Source organism: Podarcis liolepis (assembly GCF_965112155.1).
Source record: "Podarcis liolepis genome assembly, chromosome: 12".
NCBI lineage: Eukaryota > Metazoa > Chordata > Lepidosauria > Squamata > Lacertidae > Podarcis > Podarcis liolepis.
The window spans coordinates 55690593-55709067 of NC_139563.1; the positions used below are offsets into that span (position 1 = coordinate 55690593).

Genomic DNA, 18475 nt, shown 5'->3' on the forward strand with positions numbered 1-18475 from the left:
CAAGTATTTCCTATTCAAAAGTTTTTAAGTGCTTTTACCTTTTGTGCCTGAGAGAAAATGTTATAGAAGTTCTCTTACTGGTGTAGTGAAAGTCAAAACTGTTAGTACTAAAAATAATTTTAAAGCTTTCTTGGATTAAATCCTGACCTCACTGATCTCAAAATGAAGAGTGGAGCTGATTTATGTTCAGTCAAGTTTACAATGCCTACAACAGAGATGGAAAACTCTGTTGTAAAATATATCACATTATTTCCTGCTGTTGCTAAAGGGTTCTAACCAAGAAGTCAGTTACCCTGCAAACATACTAATGAAATGGTTGTAAAAGCTGTTCAGTAAAGAGAAAGATGGTGGAGTATAAAAATGGGCACTGACTAAATCTTTACTCTTCTAAACAGAAGATCAGCAAAATCCAGAAGCAGGAGCCCTTATTCATCAAGGCACTCGAGATCTCGCAGTAGGCACAGATTATCAAGATCCAGAAGTCGGCAGTCGAGTATTTCTCCTAGTACTCTGACTCTAAAAAGTAGCCTGGCTGCAGAGTTGAATAAGAACAAAAAAGCTAGAGCCGCAGAGGCAGCCAAGGCCAATGCGAAAGCTTCAAACACATCTACACCTACAAAGGGAAGCGCTGAAAACACTGGGCTGACCATTCCTCAAGCGAACAATGTGAAGGAACTGAAGAAGATAAAAACTGAACACGTACCTTCCCCTTCAGGTGGTACAGTCTTGAAAAATGATAAGGCAAAGGCTAAAGTCCCTGTCCAGGAGACGAAGGGGGAAAACAATTTGACTGTAGAGAAAGCTGCTAAGCAAAAAGTTTTGGTGGCGAAAGAGAGTAAAGCCACTCCTGTTAAGCCACCATTGCAACCTGCTTCCGTGAAAGAGAAAAGCAAGCCTCACCCACCAAGTGTAGCACCTAAGGAAAAGGATCGCAGTGTTTCACTAATAACCTCCACGCTTCCACCCCTGCCTCTTCCGCCTATGCTGCCTGAAGATAAAGATACAGATAGGTGAGTTGTAAAATACTTAACTTTCTCTCTTAAGACATAATTTCCACCTGGAAATTGTTTGGGGTTTTTTAAAGATGATGCTACATACCATTGTTTAAGGTATGAATAATGCTTGATAAACCGTATGTCAGGGGAAAACAACCTGACAACCTGATTATTGCAACTCCAGGTATGTTGTAGACAAAATATTCCTGAACCGTGTTAAGGACTTTTTCTTGATATCCACAGACCACATAGCAGTCTTAGTATATTTAAGGACCTACAGTCTTAAAAGAATTTTACCTCTTTCTCATTTACTTTGTGTGGACCTGTATCATAATATTACTAGAAGCCTGTAGCCAATGTTTCGGCAAGTAAACTCCAGTTCATGCAACTCTTCTTCATCACCTCCTACCTGTTACCTAATCAGTGAACTGAAATCAGTGAGGTTTATCTCATATGCCTTTCCGCCTCTCTTTCAACTCAGACTCTGACTGCTCATTTTTTTTTGTCCTATGCACAAGCACATTCCTGTTTAATTCTGTGGGGCTTAGTACATATAAGTGTGCATAGGATCACAGCTTGAAGGAATTCACCATCACATGTCTTGTTTCCTTCCACCTGCTATAATTCCTCAATGGTTGTTTTTCTCTTTGGTAATTCTCCACAGTTCGGTACCAGTTCTGTCCTTGTCTTGGGACCGTAAGGTGAAGGGTGATTGATTGATTGATTGATTGATTGATAAATAAATAAAGGAAGGAAGGAAGGATGAACAAGGAAGAAAGTGTATAGAAACATTTAATTTGAATAAATTGATTAATAAAATGAACCCAAAACATCTACCAATAGCTGTACATGAGATAAGACCGATAAACCTAATGTAATAATATGGTACATGTGTATATGAAAGCATCAAAGATGTTTCAGCCTCAAAAGACCCTCAGTGGAAAATTAGTCAACAATTTAAAAACAAAGTCGAACTAGCTAAGAAGTTAAAATTCTTGCAATATTAGTGGCACCTGGAAAATGCACAAGTTTATCTGGTATTCAAACCACCCAAAATAAATCATAATAGCAAGTCATATTTAATCTTCCTGAACATGGGCGTAGCCAGGATTTTTGTTAGGTGGCAGACTTTCATGGGGGGGGGCAGAACCTCAGATTTTGATTGATTGTGGGGGCAGCCACCTCCCCTGCCACCGCCACCGGCTATGCCCATGTTCCTGAGTTGTGTTATTGCTTATTGAGGAATCACACTTATATATCCATAGATGCAGATCCATTCAACCTGTGTACAGTACTGGGGGAGGGGGGAGTGGAAGCACTCTACAGTCAAACCTTGGTTCTCGAACGCCTCCATTATCATACATTTCGGCTCCTGAACACCCGGAAGTAAATGCTCCAGTTTCCAAACATTTTTCGGAACCTGAACATCCGCCGCAGCTTCCGCTTGAGTGCAAGAAGCTCTTGCAACCAATCGAAAGCCGTGCCTTGGTTGTTGAACGTTTCAGAAGTCGAACAGTCTTCCGGAACGGATTACGGTCAACAACCAAGGTTTGACTTTATATGGAATAAAAACGAATAGAGCATTGGAGATACCATTATTTCCCGGTTATTCCAGAAGATGCTAACTTTGGCATTACAACTGAATTTTACCATTATTTATTCCATGTAAACGTAAGACAATTTAAAATTCAAGGTTTTGAGCCTTTGTAAATATAGCATTTAAAAAAAAATAAACTAATAAGGGGGTCATTGAAAAAAACAAGCACCTTCAAACTGGAAGTTTGTTTGAGAACCCTCCATGACAGCCAGTCTTAATCTGTCCTATATACAACATGCAGGTAGACGCTGAAGAAATTGGTTTTCATATGCTATGGGGCAGGGCTGAGGAACCTTTCTAGCCTGATGGATTGCCCTACCCACCTGTCAGCCCCCTGGCATCACAGTTATGTTGGGTGACCTTTCCAGCCTGCAGGAGTCTTCAGAAATCCGCACAGAGTGCTACCTTGCCCTGATGTTTGAAAAGGTGTATGCAGACACTGTAGGCCAGGTGATCAGCAGCATCTGTAAACATCATTTTGGCCAAGTCCTGTCCTTACCTGCTCATACTTGATGTCCTATATGGCATTGGCTGGAGGGTGGGTGGGCAGGGCTTGGTAGAAATGACCTCACAGGTCAAATGGAGAGACCGGGTGGGTCTAATTAAACCCCTGCTATAGGGAGTGTAATAGCCAAATAAGCTTCAGAAAAATAAATAAATAACACCCAAATTAGCTGGAGCTCCCTATAGATCAGAGTTGTGTTGAAAAATGGCTATTATTTAAATTTCTGAATGATTAGGCAAGTGCTGTAGCCTCAAATTCTAGTATAATATTAATATTAGATTATTAATATTATTAACATATTTGCAAATTTGATTTCCATTTGCTTATGCCTTCACATATTCAAAATTAATGCTCTTCAAAATGTAAATCTAGAGAAGGCTGTACTATGGAAAACTGACTTAGATTTCTGGCATCGGATTTTGAAATAGGAAGCTACCAAAGGTTTGTCTATATTTCTCTAGTTTTCAAGGGAGCATTTCTGTGAAAGCTGTTAAGAAAGAAGTGGAGAAGAAATTGCGTCACTTGCTTGAAGATCTGCCACTGCCACCTGAGTTGCCTGGAGGAGATGATTTATCCAGAAGTCCAGAAGAGAAAAAAACACCAGTGCAGCCACATCTTAAAAAGAGACCGAAGTATGCACAAAGTTTTTCTTTTTCTATAATACATGTATTTCACTTCCATAGCGTATCACTTTAAAATCTCTGCTTGAGCTATTGAATATAAGAAATGCTGGTAGCTTACTCATAGTAGGATTCGTAGGATTCTGTTAAGGCTTATTTTTAATATTGTACTCGTTTTAGGAAGTAAAAGGAGCTAAAACTGAAGTAGGTTAGCATAATTGTGATTGCATATACTTTTAAATCTGCCAGTCTAGATGCACTGGCAAATTGTAAATACAGCTAATGGAACAGCCTTCTTTCATTTCTACCAGTTGTGTGCTGCCATTTCATTATACCGACATAAACAAAGCTTTATCACCATTTTGCACTTAGATCTATAGGCAGGAATACAGTGGTGCCTCGCAAGATGAAAAGAATCCGTTCTGTGATTCTCTTCGTCTAGCGGTTTTTTCCGTCTTGCGAAGCAAGCCCATTGAAGGATTAGCGGATTAGCGCTATTAGAGGCTTTTAGAGGCTTTTAGCTGCTTATCTGCTGATCGGATCAGCTGATAAGCGGCTTAGCACTTTTAGCGGCTTTTAGCGGCTTATCTGCTGATCGGATCAGCTGATAAGCGGATTAACGGCTTAGAAAAAGGGGGGAAAGAAAAAAAACAGCAGGAACTTGCAAGATTCGTTTTGCGAAGCACCTCCAAAACGGAAAACTCTTTCGTCTAGCGAGTTTTCCGTCTTGCGAGGCATTCGTCTTGCGGGGCACCACTGTATATGCCTTAAACATATATTTAATCTTCAGTATGCCTCATCACGCCCATATCATAAATGTTTCGAGTGGCTTGCTGAAATAACAGATTATAGCATGCGGTTTTCTTCATCCAGTAAATTTATTATAGCGTCTGATTTCTGAGTAACAAGGAGTGTGAAATACATGCAGGTCCTGCTTACCTGAACACAGTGCATTCCCTGGAAATCCTTTTGTTAGGCAAGCATTTGCATAACAAGTCCAACTAGCAAATTTGCATTTGCATAACAAGTCCAACTAGCAAAAGAGAGGCAAAGGAAGAAAAGCTGATTTGTCCCATCTCCCCTGCTCCCTGATTTGTCCAAGCTCTATCTCCCCCCCCCCCCCCGCCGCCCATGGTTTCTGCCTGAAAATGGCAGCTGCTGACCAGCAGAGCATGAACAAGTAAGGAAGTAGGCAAACTCTGGCTGTTTGGATATCTGAATGAGCCGTGTGTGTACTGAGGTTCGGGCACAGTTCTTTGTATTTGGACAAGTAAATTTGAGGATAACAAGCAGATGGATAACAGGACCTACATGTAGGAATAAAGAGTGAAATATCTGAAATGGGTAATGAAACAATTTAGCAAGTCATATTGGGATTTAAAACACCCACCCACACCTGCATTTGACTGGTACAGGTTGAGATAATGTATCCTTTCATTTCTCCGTTTTTCTAAGGAAAGAAAGATATTGCATCCTGAGTTTCTTTTTAGTTTTCCCACAAAACAGATGATCCTTGTTTTGTATTAGAATGTTTTTGAAAATCTGCTCAGTATCAGCAGTAAATGCAAACCAACACCCCCAGGGATGCATGCAGCAGTCATAGGGGTTTAAAAGAAATTGCAAATGACAGTTGTGGTTAATGGCAGCATTTGTTTAGACTGAAAATAAATGCTGAAGTCATGGTATGCACAAAAGAGCAGATACTCTAAGGAGAATTTTTATTAATATTTTCTTTTTTATAATTATTATACATATTACTCATGGAAATGGCTCAAAGTGACTTATAAACATAACAATAAACACAATCAGTAAAATCTTTTTAAAAACCCCAAAATACATCTATACAATATTATTATATAGATATGGAAATGCACTCAAGTTGCATTTTACTGTCTGCTAGGATATGTGGACCACGCCATGGTGAAACAAAGCAAAAAGAAATTGACTGGGGGAAACGCTGTGTTGATAAATTTGATATCATTGGCATTATTGGAGAAGGAACTTACGGGCAAGTTTACAAAGCAAGAGATAAAGATACAGGTAAGCTTTCAAAATCAATTCACATAGAAATAGCTGACTTTGAGTGTGATCACCACAGCATGTTTTGTGTTTTTGTCAAGTTCCTGAGCATATATTATGCAATTATTCTCCACAGCTGCAAGACCGTACTTAAGATGATTGTGTGTTTAGGCTACAAGCCCTTAAGGAAAGTTCAAGAAGCTGTGACTCTTCACACTTCTTCCAGTGTGCGGCTTAGTCCATGGATATAGTAAAATGTGTGGAATTGAGCATGTGCACCATCAGACTGTGGCACCCAAGTGCAAATATTCAGTGCAGAAGTATTGAATGGGAAAAGGGTCAGTTATGGACTTCAAGTGCTTATTGAGACAGGAGGAGGAATAGAAAGTTGGGTAAATAATACTAGTGCTAAAATAAACGTGTGACATCCAGCTGTATCCAAATGTTCTCTGAAGGGTTGGGGAACAGTCCAGCGCAGCTGGGGTTGGGGGGACAAAGGGATGAATAAAAGTCTTATTATGTGAGGTGACGTTCCCACACAAACATTGAGTGTCTCCTAATCTCTGATATTTGTGGAATAAATGTATTGCTACCTTGCTGTGGAGTTGCAAAATGCTGGAGTTGATGGACCACATGTGATCTGGAGGTGAAATTTGAATTTACACCATAGTGTTTGCACAGACCTTTCATTCTAAGCTTTTGTAATGGGCCTTGTGCTCCATAGCCACAAACAGGTTCTTCCGACTGCTGGATCAACTTAAGTGGGCAAAATGAAATTTGGGGGATCACATCCATACAGAAAAGCATATGCGGAACATCTTCTCTGAGTGATGCCTTGCATAGTGGTTTGCAGCAGAGATTGCTGTCATGCATGTTAAAAGGAAATGAGAAAGTGACATTGTGGTAGTAGAAGCAGTTTTAACTTGTTTTATTTGCATAGAGATTTGCATACTGAAACTGCTTAAATATACTCATTTTCATTTTCTATGCAGTAAATTTCTGTTTCAGTTTTATAAGGTACCTGATAGTCTCACATTATACAAACAGCCACAGGAAATCCTGAATTGAATGCAATTACATCATTATAGAATAAAAACATTATTTTATAGGGGAAATGGTGGCACTGAAGAAGGTACGGTTGGATAATGAGAAGGAAGGCTTTCCAATTACAGCTATTCGAGAAATTAAGATTCTTCGACAACTTACTCACCAAAGCATAATCAACATGAAGGAAATAGTAACAGATAAGGAAGATGCTTTGGATTTTAAGAAAGACAAAGGTATGTAGACTACTGTTGTGTTAACAGTCCTGATTTGAACGCACCTTATTTGAGAGTAGCACGAGCATTTATTGAGCTGTAATGTAACTCGCACACTTCTTCATATGTATACATGGTTTCTTTTGAAGAGACATGCTATAAGCCTTTGCCCACATTAATATGAGCAAGGTAATAGCATCCTATATACTATTCAGTTTTTCTCATTGAATTGGCATTATAAAAATATATGCCTTGCTAAAATATATTTATCCCCCTTTTCTGAGCTGTAAAGATTTCTAGGAAAGTGAATACCCACAAATACAACAAAATCACAAGTAATGCAATTACTATAGTATAGGATTGCCATATTTCAAAAAGGAGAAACCCTGAAAGTTGTTGTGATTTTTCAGTTGACTTCTCTAAGATCCAGGACAAAGCACTGCCTCTTGGAAAAAACCCCCAGAGGTCAATTCTGCCCTTGAAATCCCAGACACATGGCAGCCCTATATAATAACTTCTGGGACGTGTGGCAAAATAAAATCCCAGCACTAAACAAAAATCACCAAGGACATTTTTTTGAAGGGGTGTAGAAACTTTTCTCACTTAAGTGATCCCCCATGTTAACCCACTAGAGCTTTCCCTTCCCACGCGCCACACAACTCCGAAGCTCCCTTTTCACCTTCCCAATGCCATTTTTAAGCTGAGTCTTTCTTCTGTTCTGCAGGCCCACTTTGTACCAGCTTTGCACCTTCACTCCCATATTCACGTCTCCTCCTCCTTGTACACCATCCACCCCATGGTAACTTCTTGCATATTCACACACATTGGAACTACTAAGCCCTCTTTGCACCTTCCACCCAATTAGGAAGCCACTTCCTCCTATTCTGCAGCCACTTTGGTAGCTCTGCTTTCACCTCCACCCTCATTCCCATGCCACTTCCCTCCTTTTTTATAACCCCCATTTCTATACCTCCCCTTCCCTCCCATTCTGTGCTCCGCTGCCAATTTGCTTTCCTCATGGGAAAATACCATTAGAACAGCTTTCTCCAACCTGGTGCCCTTCAGATGTTTTGGACTACACTTCCTGTCATCTCTGTCCATTGACCCTGCTGGCTGGGGTTGTTAGGAAGTGTAGTCCAGACCACATGGAGGACACATGGTTAGAGAAGGCTGTATTAGAGGATTAGCAAGTAGGGTCAACCTTTTAGCCAAGTTGTGATCTGAACTCACTCAGATCATTACTTTGCTTCCTCTTTTGTTTTAAAAAGCTATTCTTGTGTCTAGTAAATCTTTGAAATGGTTCCTTGTTTGATTGTTATTTTGGGAGTTAGAGGGATGTTGAGAAATTTTCTGTGAATTTTCCTTAAGCATTTGGCTAGAACTTGGCTGTGTCAGTTCTTTGGCACTTGCTCTTTGCTCAGGGCACACTACTCTATCTCAGTTAGGGTGGCAGTGGCATGTGGCAGACAGATGGTTGCAATGGAGAGTTGCACTAGGTAAATTTGATCTTCTCTTAATCTTTGACTTTGTGATTTGGCCTGGAAAGTTTCAATGGCTTTTAATGGTCTGGGCTTTGGTCAGAGGGTTTCTGTATCCACCCCCTCTTGTGCAGATAATGGTTAGGTAAAGTAGGCTAAGTGGAAGCACTTTATTTGGTTTATGTAACAATTAGTTTGTTCAGTTTGGGAAAATATGTAGTACTTGAGCTTTTATTTTAATGAAAGATTTGTCAAAATGGTAAAAAGCTGCTTCAGAAACACGATCCAGAAAGCATTGAAGAGATAACGACTTAAAAAAGTATGGATTCACGTTAGTCTAATCAGTTTGCAGTCATGTGAAACCCTAAGGCTAAAGGCAAAGGTTACCGTATCCTGCAGATTTGTTCTTGAAAGGATTTACAGTCTTTGTCCTGTGAATCAAATGTAGTCTTCATGAACTTTTTTGTTTGTTTGAGTGCTAGCAAGCCGATATTAGCGCAAGCCTGAAGCTTGGAAGGTTTTACTGACAGCAGTCATGCAGCTATCAGAGGATGCTTCACTGCAGAGTTCCTTCTCTGTTCTCATTGTACATGAGTTGCTTTACTTGGCTCTGTCAGAACTAATGGGAAGTCTGTTAGGGATTGGAGAATTCAGTGTAACTGACTCGTCATTAAGAGGCATCTCTTCATCTTTTATTCTGTAGAACTGTGAATATAAGTGACTGGAGTTAGACGAAGTACAGTAATCATGAAATGGCTTCATCTTTTATTTTAGCAGTTGGATAACCTTAAGCAGTGAGTTCGTGAGGTTATATACACGCTGTTAAATAGTTGTGGAAGCATATCAAACGTATATTGAGATTCTTGAGGAAAAAACATCTTTCAGTAAAGGTTTTTGGGATTTATATTCAGTTTAACTCCGTATGTTTTTATTGGTTGGATCTTGATTCGTTTTACAATGGAAAAAAAGAATATATTTGAATGTTAGCTGACTTGCAATGATACTAGACCTCGGAGTGTTTTTGCAGTTTCCCATTGCATTTCCAGCAAGATGAAAAGTGTCCTATAAAGGTACAACACAATATCTAGGAACATAGGAAACTGCCTTATAGAGAGACCATTGACTCAACTACCTCAGTATTGTCTACACTGACTGGCAGAATTTTCCAGTATCTCAGGGAGATTTTATCTTGCCACAACGCTGATGGAGCCCTCAGTATGGCTTATAATATGGCCTTGTTGAAATAGAAGATAGCTTACCATTGTGGAAAAAGACCTGTATGAGCTTTTGCATATGTGATGAGGAGATAAAAGCCTCTTCTTTAGAACTAACCGGTTTTCTATGATGGGTGAACCTGGAGAACTGTGATTTATTCTAACAATTTTTGTGTGTAGAAACAAATCAGGATATCAAACCATGGGTCCCCTGGAAATGGGTACAGGAGATTAGATGGGACCAGACTCAAAATGTAGAATTTTGTTGTGGGTGCCATTCTAACATCCATGCCTGTAATCTCCATTATCAAAGCAGATAACAATTTTGTATACAATATATCTTTGCAATTTCTCTCCTCCAACTCCCATGAAAATAGGTGCAGAGGTAAAGATTGGTATTCCAACTTGAAATGTAGAATAGTGTCCTGAATAGGTTTGTAAAATCCCTCCCTCTCCAGAAATATGTTTAAGAAAGATATGCTTACTTACGTTACAGCATTTTGGCAACACATGTCAAAGTAGTGAACTGAACAAATCTCATTTTAGTGCATGGAATTAACAGTTGTCTTCAAAAATTAAACTAAACATGAAAAAAAATTATATTTCCCCGCAGGTGCTTTTTACCTTGTGTTTGAATATATGGATCATGACCTGATGGGGCTCCTAGAATCTGGCTTGGTTCATTTTGATGAGAGTCACATTAAATCATTCATGAGGCAGTTGATGGAAGGCTTGGATTATTGTCACAAGAAGAACTTCTTGCACAGAGATATTAAATGCTCCAACATCTTACTAAACAACAGGTATATTCATTCAGTTCTGTATACACAGATATTAGAAATGCAAAAATGTCTTGATAAATCCTAACTTGCATTAACACAGGTTGATAAAGAGCTTGCTAATAGTCTGATGATGAATAGGCTGATGACAGTCATCCACCAAAGTTTATGTCATAATAAATGTGTTTGTCTTCAAGGTAGAATAATAGAATAATAGAGTTGTAAGGAACCCCAAGGGACATCAGGTTCAACTCCCTGTAGTGCAAGAATTGCAACTAAAACATCCCTGACATATAGTGCTTCAAGACTTTTGTTTTTACTAATACATGGCTTATGCTGCAATTGGATTTTATTTGCACTGGTGATACACTTCTTTTAAAGCTGCTGAGGGCTACTTCAGACACTACGATACACACTTTCTCCAAAGACACCTAACAACAAACAATTCAGTCTAGACTCAGGTTATTATAAGAAACGTTGTTGCATTTTAATAGCACTTTTAATTGTATGAACTTCATAGTTCAATCCATATAGTTTAATCCACATTTAGTGTGCCCTTTTTGGCCGCTACTAAAAACGTATTTGTTTAGACAAGCCTACCTAAATGTTTAGAAAGTTAATCTGAGTTTTAGTCTATTGTTACTTTACTTTCTTGAAAATGTTAAATTGTTGTTATTCTTATTGATAATTTGATTGTTTTTATCTTTTTGGTAAAGCACTTTGAGGTTGGTTTGTTTTTTTACAGTCAAACTGTGTATGAATTTTATGAAATAAATAAATGCAACTGCTTATCTTGTTAGAATACTCACAGGTATCAGGCTTATATAAAGACTGAATCATTGGTTCACCTGGAAAGGCTTGCTGCTGAAGTCTTTAAGAAAATAGGCTTCTAATTTGGAGAGCTAAAGTTCCTTAAAAGCAAATATAAAATTACAAAATACCTAAAAGCAGAATCTTCCAAAGGCTTATTATTCCTTTGACTTCACTTTATACATGCCCTAATAATGGCAAAACAATTTCGTTGGATGCCAATACTTAATGCATCAGGAAAATTTACAAACGAATGTACAATGGCAAGGAAATCAATATACCAAAAATAAACTGAAAATATTGATGGAGCCCTTTACTCACTGTATAGTTGCCATCAAGTCAACTATTCCCCAATTAATCTCCCCTGACTAATACATTTTACTGTTGCAGTATTACGTATTGGCAGATGAAGTTATTGTCTTGCCATGTTCAGGCATTTTAAATTGTATTGGGTATATAAAAATGAAATTATTATAAGACTAGGAAGTCTTGGCAGGATTATGTTCTTAGGTATTTTGTAATTATCATTAGCTGTAAGGCATTTCAAATGAGCTGGTTCGTCTTTAACCTTGAGTTTCTGCAGAATGGAATTGGAAAGACAGTAGGACAGGCAGTGGTGGATAAACTTTTTTTGGCAGATGAATATTTTAGTAGTAAGTTGGATGGATACCTTTGGGTATTCAAACAAGATACATAGCTATATGGATTAAAGCTGGGGCAATGAATCTGATATGGAATATTTACTTTCCCTTTTCTGCTGGCCAAATTAACTGGTTGACCAATTGCCTGGCATCACAATGCTATCAGGCGATTATCTTCAGGACTTCAAAGCATCAAACAGGTCTTGGAAAGAGTCTTTAATGGTGCTTGTGGGAGGTAACCTCAAACCTTCTTTCTGCAGGGATTGGCTGTGGGATTAAATTTCCCATGGGGAAACTGGAACCATCTGATGTGGGGTGTTGGGCAAGTGGGTATGGTTTGGGGTAAACAGCCTTCTGGACTAAATGGGGACTTGTGCTGGGCCAAACTGGACCTGCAGGCTGGAGGTTCCCCACTCCTGGATTAAAGCAATGTGCTATACAGTGGTGCCTCGCAAGAATCCGTTCTGTGATTCTCTTCGTCTAGCGGTTTTTTCGTCTTGTGAAGCAAGCCCATTGACGGATTAGCGCTATTAGCGGCTTTTAGTGGCTTATCTGCTGATCGGATCAGCTGATAAGCGGCTTAGCGGCTTAGAAAAGGGGGGGGGAACCCGCAGGAACTCGCAAGGCATTGTCGTCTTGCAAAGCAAGCCCATAGGAAATTCATTTTGCAAAGCACCTCCAAAACGGAAAACCCTTTCGTCTAGCGGGTTTTCCATCTTGCGAGGCATTCGTCTTGCGGGGCACCACTGTACATGCAGTGGTTACTTAGATATTACAGTTGTTTCCTCAACTATATAGTGAATTCCATGTACAATATGGTTTCTGGGAACAAATAGTGATATTGCCTTGGTGCCATGAATGAATGAATGAATGAATGAATGAAACTTTATTTGCATCAGCCGCCGGCCATAGCAACAAAAAGCATTGCGATATACACAGAACAAAATAAAAGTCAGTTATATAAAACACGGTTTAGGGTTCTGAATCAGCAGTCAAATAGTGGACCTTATTCTGATTGCCCCAGCTAGAAACCTTGCAACCTTTGCAGTCATCTGCGCCTCTTGATCTGTGGCAGTGGGTTGTGCGACCCAGAATGGCCAATAAAAGAGGCCATGTGTGCAGGCTTCCCGGCTGCAGGCATCTGCAAGACCATGTGAAGCAGGAAATGTGGACCTGACCGCACTGGCTGCCAGTTAGCTTCCAGGCCCAATTCAGAGTGCGGGTTTTGACCTATAAAGCCTTTAATGGCTTAGGACCGCAATACCCGAAGGACCGTCTCTCCCCATATAAACCATCCTGGACTCTTTGTTCATTATCTAAGGCCCTTCTTCACGTGCTGCCTCCATGTGAGATCCAGAGAGTGGCAACACGAGAATGGCCTTTTCTGTAGTGGCTCCCCGTTTGTGGAATGCTCTATGTGCACAATACCTGACATGCTATCAGTCCACTACAGTAATAGAGGCATGTTTCTGCATCTGCACAATCTTAAGCATTGGAATGCAGAAGAGTGGAACTACAGTGGTACCTCGGGTTACAGACGCTTCAGGTTACAGACTCCGCTCACCCAGAAATAGTACCTTGGATTAAGAACTTTGCTTCAGGATGAGAACAGAAATTGCGTGGCGGCAGCAGCAGGAGGCCCCATTAGCTACAGTGGTACCTCAGGTTAAGAACAGTTTCAGGTTAAGGACGGACCTCCAGAACGAATTAAGTTCTTAACCCGAGGTACCACTGCATGTTCTCTGTTCACACAAAGCACCATTTCTGCACATAATGGGATATGCCCATAGAGCTAGGTCAGGGGGTCTTCTTTGTTTGCAAAGTTTATTTTTATTTATTTAGAAAAGTTTTATAGCTTAATTTTTAAAACATGTCTTAAGTGGTAGGTACAGTATGTACATAAAGTAATATCAGTCTCGCAGCATGTGAAGTGGAGGGGGCAGGAACAGGACCCACTGCTTACAAGACCCCAGAGAGTTGCTGTTGCAATTGGTAAGGAAGTAAAGGTGGCTTACTTGGGGTTTATCTCTATTACTGCTGCACTGTTGTTCTGTAATTTTTTGTTTCTATTTCATCATTTACCTGTATTATATATTGTTATAACTATACAGTATACCATTTTGGGTATGCAAGTTTGAAAGTGGTATGTAAACAACCCACCATGTTTTAAAACCTAAAATGACCCATCTGAGGGTTTTTACCGAAGGTCTTGCTGTCATAACATGAAAGTTGTTTCATAATATTAATAATATTGTATGGAAAACTAACCAACTTAGCCATTTAGAACTTTAAGTAGGTTCTTTAAGTATTTCTATCTATTGTGATACATACTCTAATTTTTAGTTCATAAGCATTAAGATTTGCTACAAATTCTTTTTTTCATGCAGGGATTTATATTTTTTTCTGATTTCATTTCCTCACAGCCCTTGTTTAGATATTTAAAAATTGCGTAAAATCTTTATTCTTTCCACTAGAGGGCAGATCAAGCTTGCAGATTTTGGGCTTGCTCGGCTGTATAGCTCTGAGGAGAGGTAAGTCTAATACTAAGTCCAAAGCTACATGTCCGTTCTTCTTGACAGTGTTTTGAGAAATTCCTCATAAGTAAATTTTAAAAGCCAGGTGAAGCGTTTCAAAAAGTTCTGTAATAAAAGTAGCAGAAAATAGTTATGGGGTTGAAATGTGTCCTCTTTTTCCAGGACACGTCCTCTTTTTCACGAGTATAGAGTCCTAATAGCGAACCATAGTTAAAAGTAGAGGTTGGCAAATACGTTCTCTTTTTTGCTCTTCAAAATATGGCAGCCCTAGTTATTTTCCATGGCTTTAACCCATTTTGCTTATTTATGTGGTTTTATATCATGTGAATTAATGACTCTTGAATTAAATTCTTAAGCTTTTTAATAGTCTATAAAAACCTCAGTTTGTTAGTTTAGGTCTGATTTGCTGTGTATACCTTTTTAAAATGGATATACTTACGTTTGGAATATATATTATATTATTCCACTCATATTTAAATTACATCACACAATTATGTTACTTATTGTTAATTTTGGCTTCTTTAAAATATTATTATATAGCTTTTCAGAATACCACTTCAAGAGAAAAACAAAATGCAAATTATATATTCCTATTTAATCTAAATGGAGAGAGTTGTTCCATAATGCTGTTTACTGATTCTCAAGCCTGTACCTGTATTAGGCCTTAACTTCATGACCATAGTAAAGCCTCACCTGTGCTGTAACCATTTAGACCAGGCTTCCTCAACCTCGGCCCTCCAGATGTTTTGAGACTACAATTCCCATCATCCCTGACCACTGGTCCTGCTAGCTAGGGATCATGGGAGTTGTAGGCCAAAAAACATCTGGAGGGCCGAGGTTGAGGAAGCCTAGTCTAAATGGTTACAGGTGGGGTGCTCATGCAATTGTATGATCCTCCACACAAAATAAACAGCCCTGCAGCAGTGTGCACAACACAGTGTTTGAGTGAAGGGTTCCAGCTAAATCTTTTTAACAGGCTTAGTTCTTATGAATGTTTTATGAAGACCTATTCTGTGAGCCCCCTATTCTACCTTGAAGTGGAATATTTAGATAGAGATACATAACTACTGCCTCTGTGAGAATTGGACCTATGCTTTTAAAATTGCTTTCTTCAAATAAGTAGCAAGGGCATAAGGGATCTTATTAAGAAATCTCCATTTTCTGTAGACATATAGTATTTATAGAAATAAAATGGAGGTCTTAACCTGGTGGTGGATGCTTATAAAGTCCATTCAGAGCCAGTGAACTTCAAAATGTTTTGGTTTCAAGCCAGTTCAAGATAGGTTTCCTTCTGTGTTTTGAATTGCTTTGGAATTAAGACTTGTATAGTTCGTAACTGAACTGAGAAGATAATAAAATAATTGTGGTTATTTTGAGGCAGACAAATAGTGAAAGGAAACCTGTGATTCTAGTGATGAGCACATTTTTAAAGGGGTTTTTTCTGCTTCTGAGTGGGATCAGGAGAACTGTGAGATGTTTTATCCCCCCACCCCACCCCAGTATTTTGAGTTACTCATAGTAATTCATTTTTTGAGAAAATTCAAATTTGTTTTCTTTTCCAGTCGACCATATACCAACAAAGTTATCACTTTATGGTACCGTCCTCCTGAACTTTTATTGGGAGAAGAACGATACACACCTGCCATTGATGTCTGGAGCTGCGGGTAAGGCTTTTAATAAAAGCAGAATATTTTGCAACAACAACATTGTTAAAATGCTATTGATGAAAATGTTCTGTTTCTCCTCTCCTCCAGATGTATCCTGGGTGAACTTTTTACTAAAAAACCAATATTTCAGGCAAATCAGGAACTTGCTCAGCTGGAGCTGATAAGGTCAGTTGTCATTTATAATGTTGGGTCTGTAACAGTCCCTCAGAAGCCCACAGTGAAATGTGCAGCTTGGTAGTGTTTAAAATAGTGAAACTGAAGTCCTTTCACAGGAAGGGAGGGCTTTTTTTCCCTTACACAGGCTGATGCATACTTAGGAAGAAGTAACATTTATTTTTCCTTCCCATGTCCTTTTGTTGTTGTTGTTGTTGTTGTTGTTGTTGTTGTTGTTGTTGTTGCATCTTCTGAGTTAATTAGCTATTTGTGGTGGCAGCAGTAGTCATATTAGCCTTTGCTGCATTTTGAATAGTGAAATGAATTATTATCCACAGAACACCTTACGTTAGGCCTTCCTAGAGTCCCCAAGTCAGAGGAGTTCTCAATCTTGACTTCTAATACTACAAATTATGGAAGAACATTGATCTCTCTCTGTAAGAGGGCAATTTTCTTTTTCCTCTTGATACAGTACTCATAAAATAAAGGTTGTGCTCCAAAGAATGAGCCACTAGATGTCACTAGAGCATGTTCCAAAAGTGAGAGATGAAATAATGTTTTGTTGTTGTTTTATCTAGCTTAAAATAGCTGCTTGTCTCTTTTGTTGAACATTGAGAATGGATTTGATTCATTTCATTAACATGATGAATACCTGAACCACCTTCGGTGTGATAACTTACAATAGTCATCACACTTGGGCTTCCAGAGGCATCAGGCTGGCCAACTGCGAGAACAGTTGGACTAGGTGGGCCACTAGCTCCTCTTATGCTAGCAGATCTTGTAGTACTAAAACTGGGCAAGAATACTTGAGATGATTTAGGTTATTATAAAATTTCCCTTTTTCTTCTGTGCTATAGAAGAATGAGCCTATCACTCATTATGTTTACCTTCTGTTACATCAAAATATATTGGGCATGGCACAGATCAGTCTGTGTCCAAGTATTTCTTCCTGTACCTTGATCCTAAGCACACATACCCTTGTACGAAACCTCACTCACTTGCCTAGTGGCAAAATATGTAGAAGAGAACCGCTCCTCTGTTTATCTTTTAAAATGCAATAGCTTGATGTAAAGTCAGAGAGTAACCACAGTTACCATGTCACCAGTTTCCAACTTGGATAACTTAACTGTACAGTTAACATTAGCTAATCATAACCAATGTTTTGAGTTTCATCAAGTCTCTTCTCCACATCACCTTAATAGGCCTAAAACCAAATGGTCTCTTCGTCATGGGGTATTCTTATTTGCCAAGTTCATTATCTTTGTATTTCTCTTCAGTTGCTTTATTTAAGTTTATAAGGTTCCAGGCTAAGGGAAATAGTCATCACATTCTCATTTTGATTCAGTATTTTTTACTTGTACCTTTTAACCTTAATATCTACATGCATTCATTCAATGTTTTTCATACAGCCGCATATGTGGGAGTCCTTGCCCTGCAGTATGGCCTGATGTGATAAAACTGGCATATTTCAACACCATGAAACCAAAGAAGCAGTATCGTAGAAGACTAAGAGAAGAATTTGCTTTGTAAGGAATGAGCTACTAATTCTGGTTTTTTTTCCTTCATTGATTTTGTTGAGTCAGAATTTGGCTTCTGTTTTGTCAAGCTATTAAAACTATGCTCTTAATATTCCCTTGATGCATCTGCAATTGGTACAGTTCATAATATCGTTAATGCTGGTCTGTTCTTTTTCATGGATTCTACCCTCCAGTATATGGAGTATGTGCCTGTACAGATCCATCAATCTATATATCCATTAACTCTAGCCAGGAAGCTGGTACTTGTGCCCCTTTCCTCAAGGGGAGATTTTTTAAAAATTATGTGCATGCTTTTAAAACTTATGAAAGGATTCTTAAAATTTCATTTTATTCAGTTACTTTGGAACTCCCTGTAACTTCCAAAGCAAGGATATTATAGATAGAAAGAGTTTTCCATTCAGCTGGCTTCAATTTTGAACTGTTCTTTTAGTTACTGTGTGTCAGCTGAATGGATAAGCCAGCAGGGCTATCCAGCTTTTCCATGCTGACACAGCAGACATAGGTGAGGTATGGCAAGCACATAGAATGCTACAGGTGGGCTCCATTGGCACGCTGCTTAAAATGGTCCTAACATATTAAGAAAATTAGGCAAAAACATTTATCCCCAACATCTAGTTTATATTGTGGAAAACAATCATGAGAACCCTCACATGCTATCTAAGGCTT

The 18475-nt window shown here is 38.9% G+C and overlaps 1 protein-coding gene across 2 annotated transcripts in view; it reads left to right on the plus strand.

Annotated features, from left to right (window-relative positions):
* The window catches only part of CDK13 (cyclin dependent kinase 13), a 36020-nt gene that overhangs the window by 9241 nt on the left and 8304 nt on the right, over nucleotides 1-18475 (plus strand). For both annotated transcript variants that reach the window (XM_083468757.1, XM_083468756.1), the window contains 9 exons: nucleotides 396-1010; nucleotides 3559-3729; nucleotides 5618-5757; nucleotides 6846-7016; nucleotides 10301-10490; nucleotides 14392-14448; nucleotides 16014-16115; nucleotides 16206-16283; nucleotides 17681-17797. In XM_083468757.1, coding sequence (XP_083324883.1) covers nucleotides 396-1010; nucleotides 3559-3729; nucleotides 5618-5757; nucleotides 6846-7016; nucleotides 10301-10490; nucleotides 14392-14448; nucleotides 16014-16115; nucleotides 16206-16283; nucleotides 17681-17797 — 1641 coding nt within the window. The remainder of the gene's footprint in view (nucleotides 1-395; nucleotides 1011-3558; nucleotides 3730-5617; nucleotides 5758-6845; nucleotides 7017-10300; nucleotides 10491-14391; nucleotides 14449-16013; nucleotides 16116-16205; nucleotides 16284-17680; nucleotides 17798-18475) is intronic.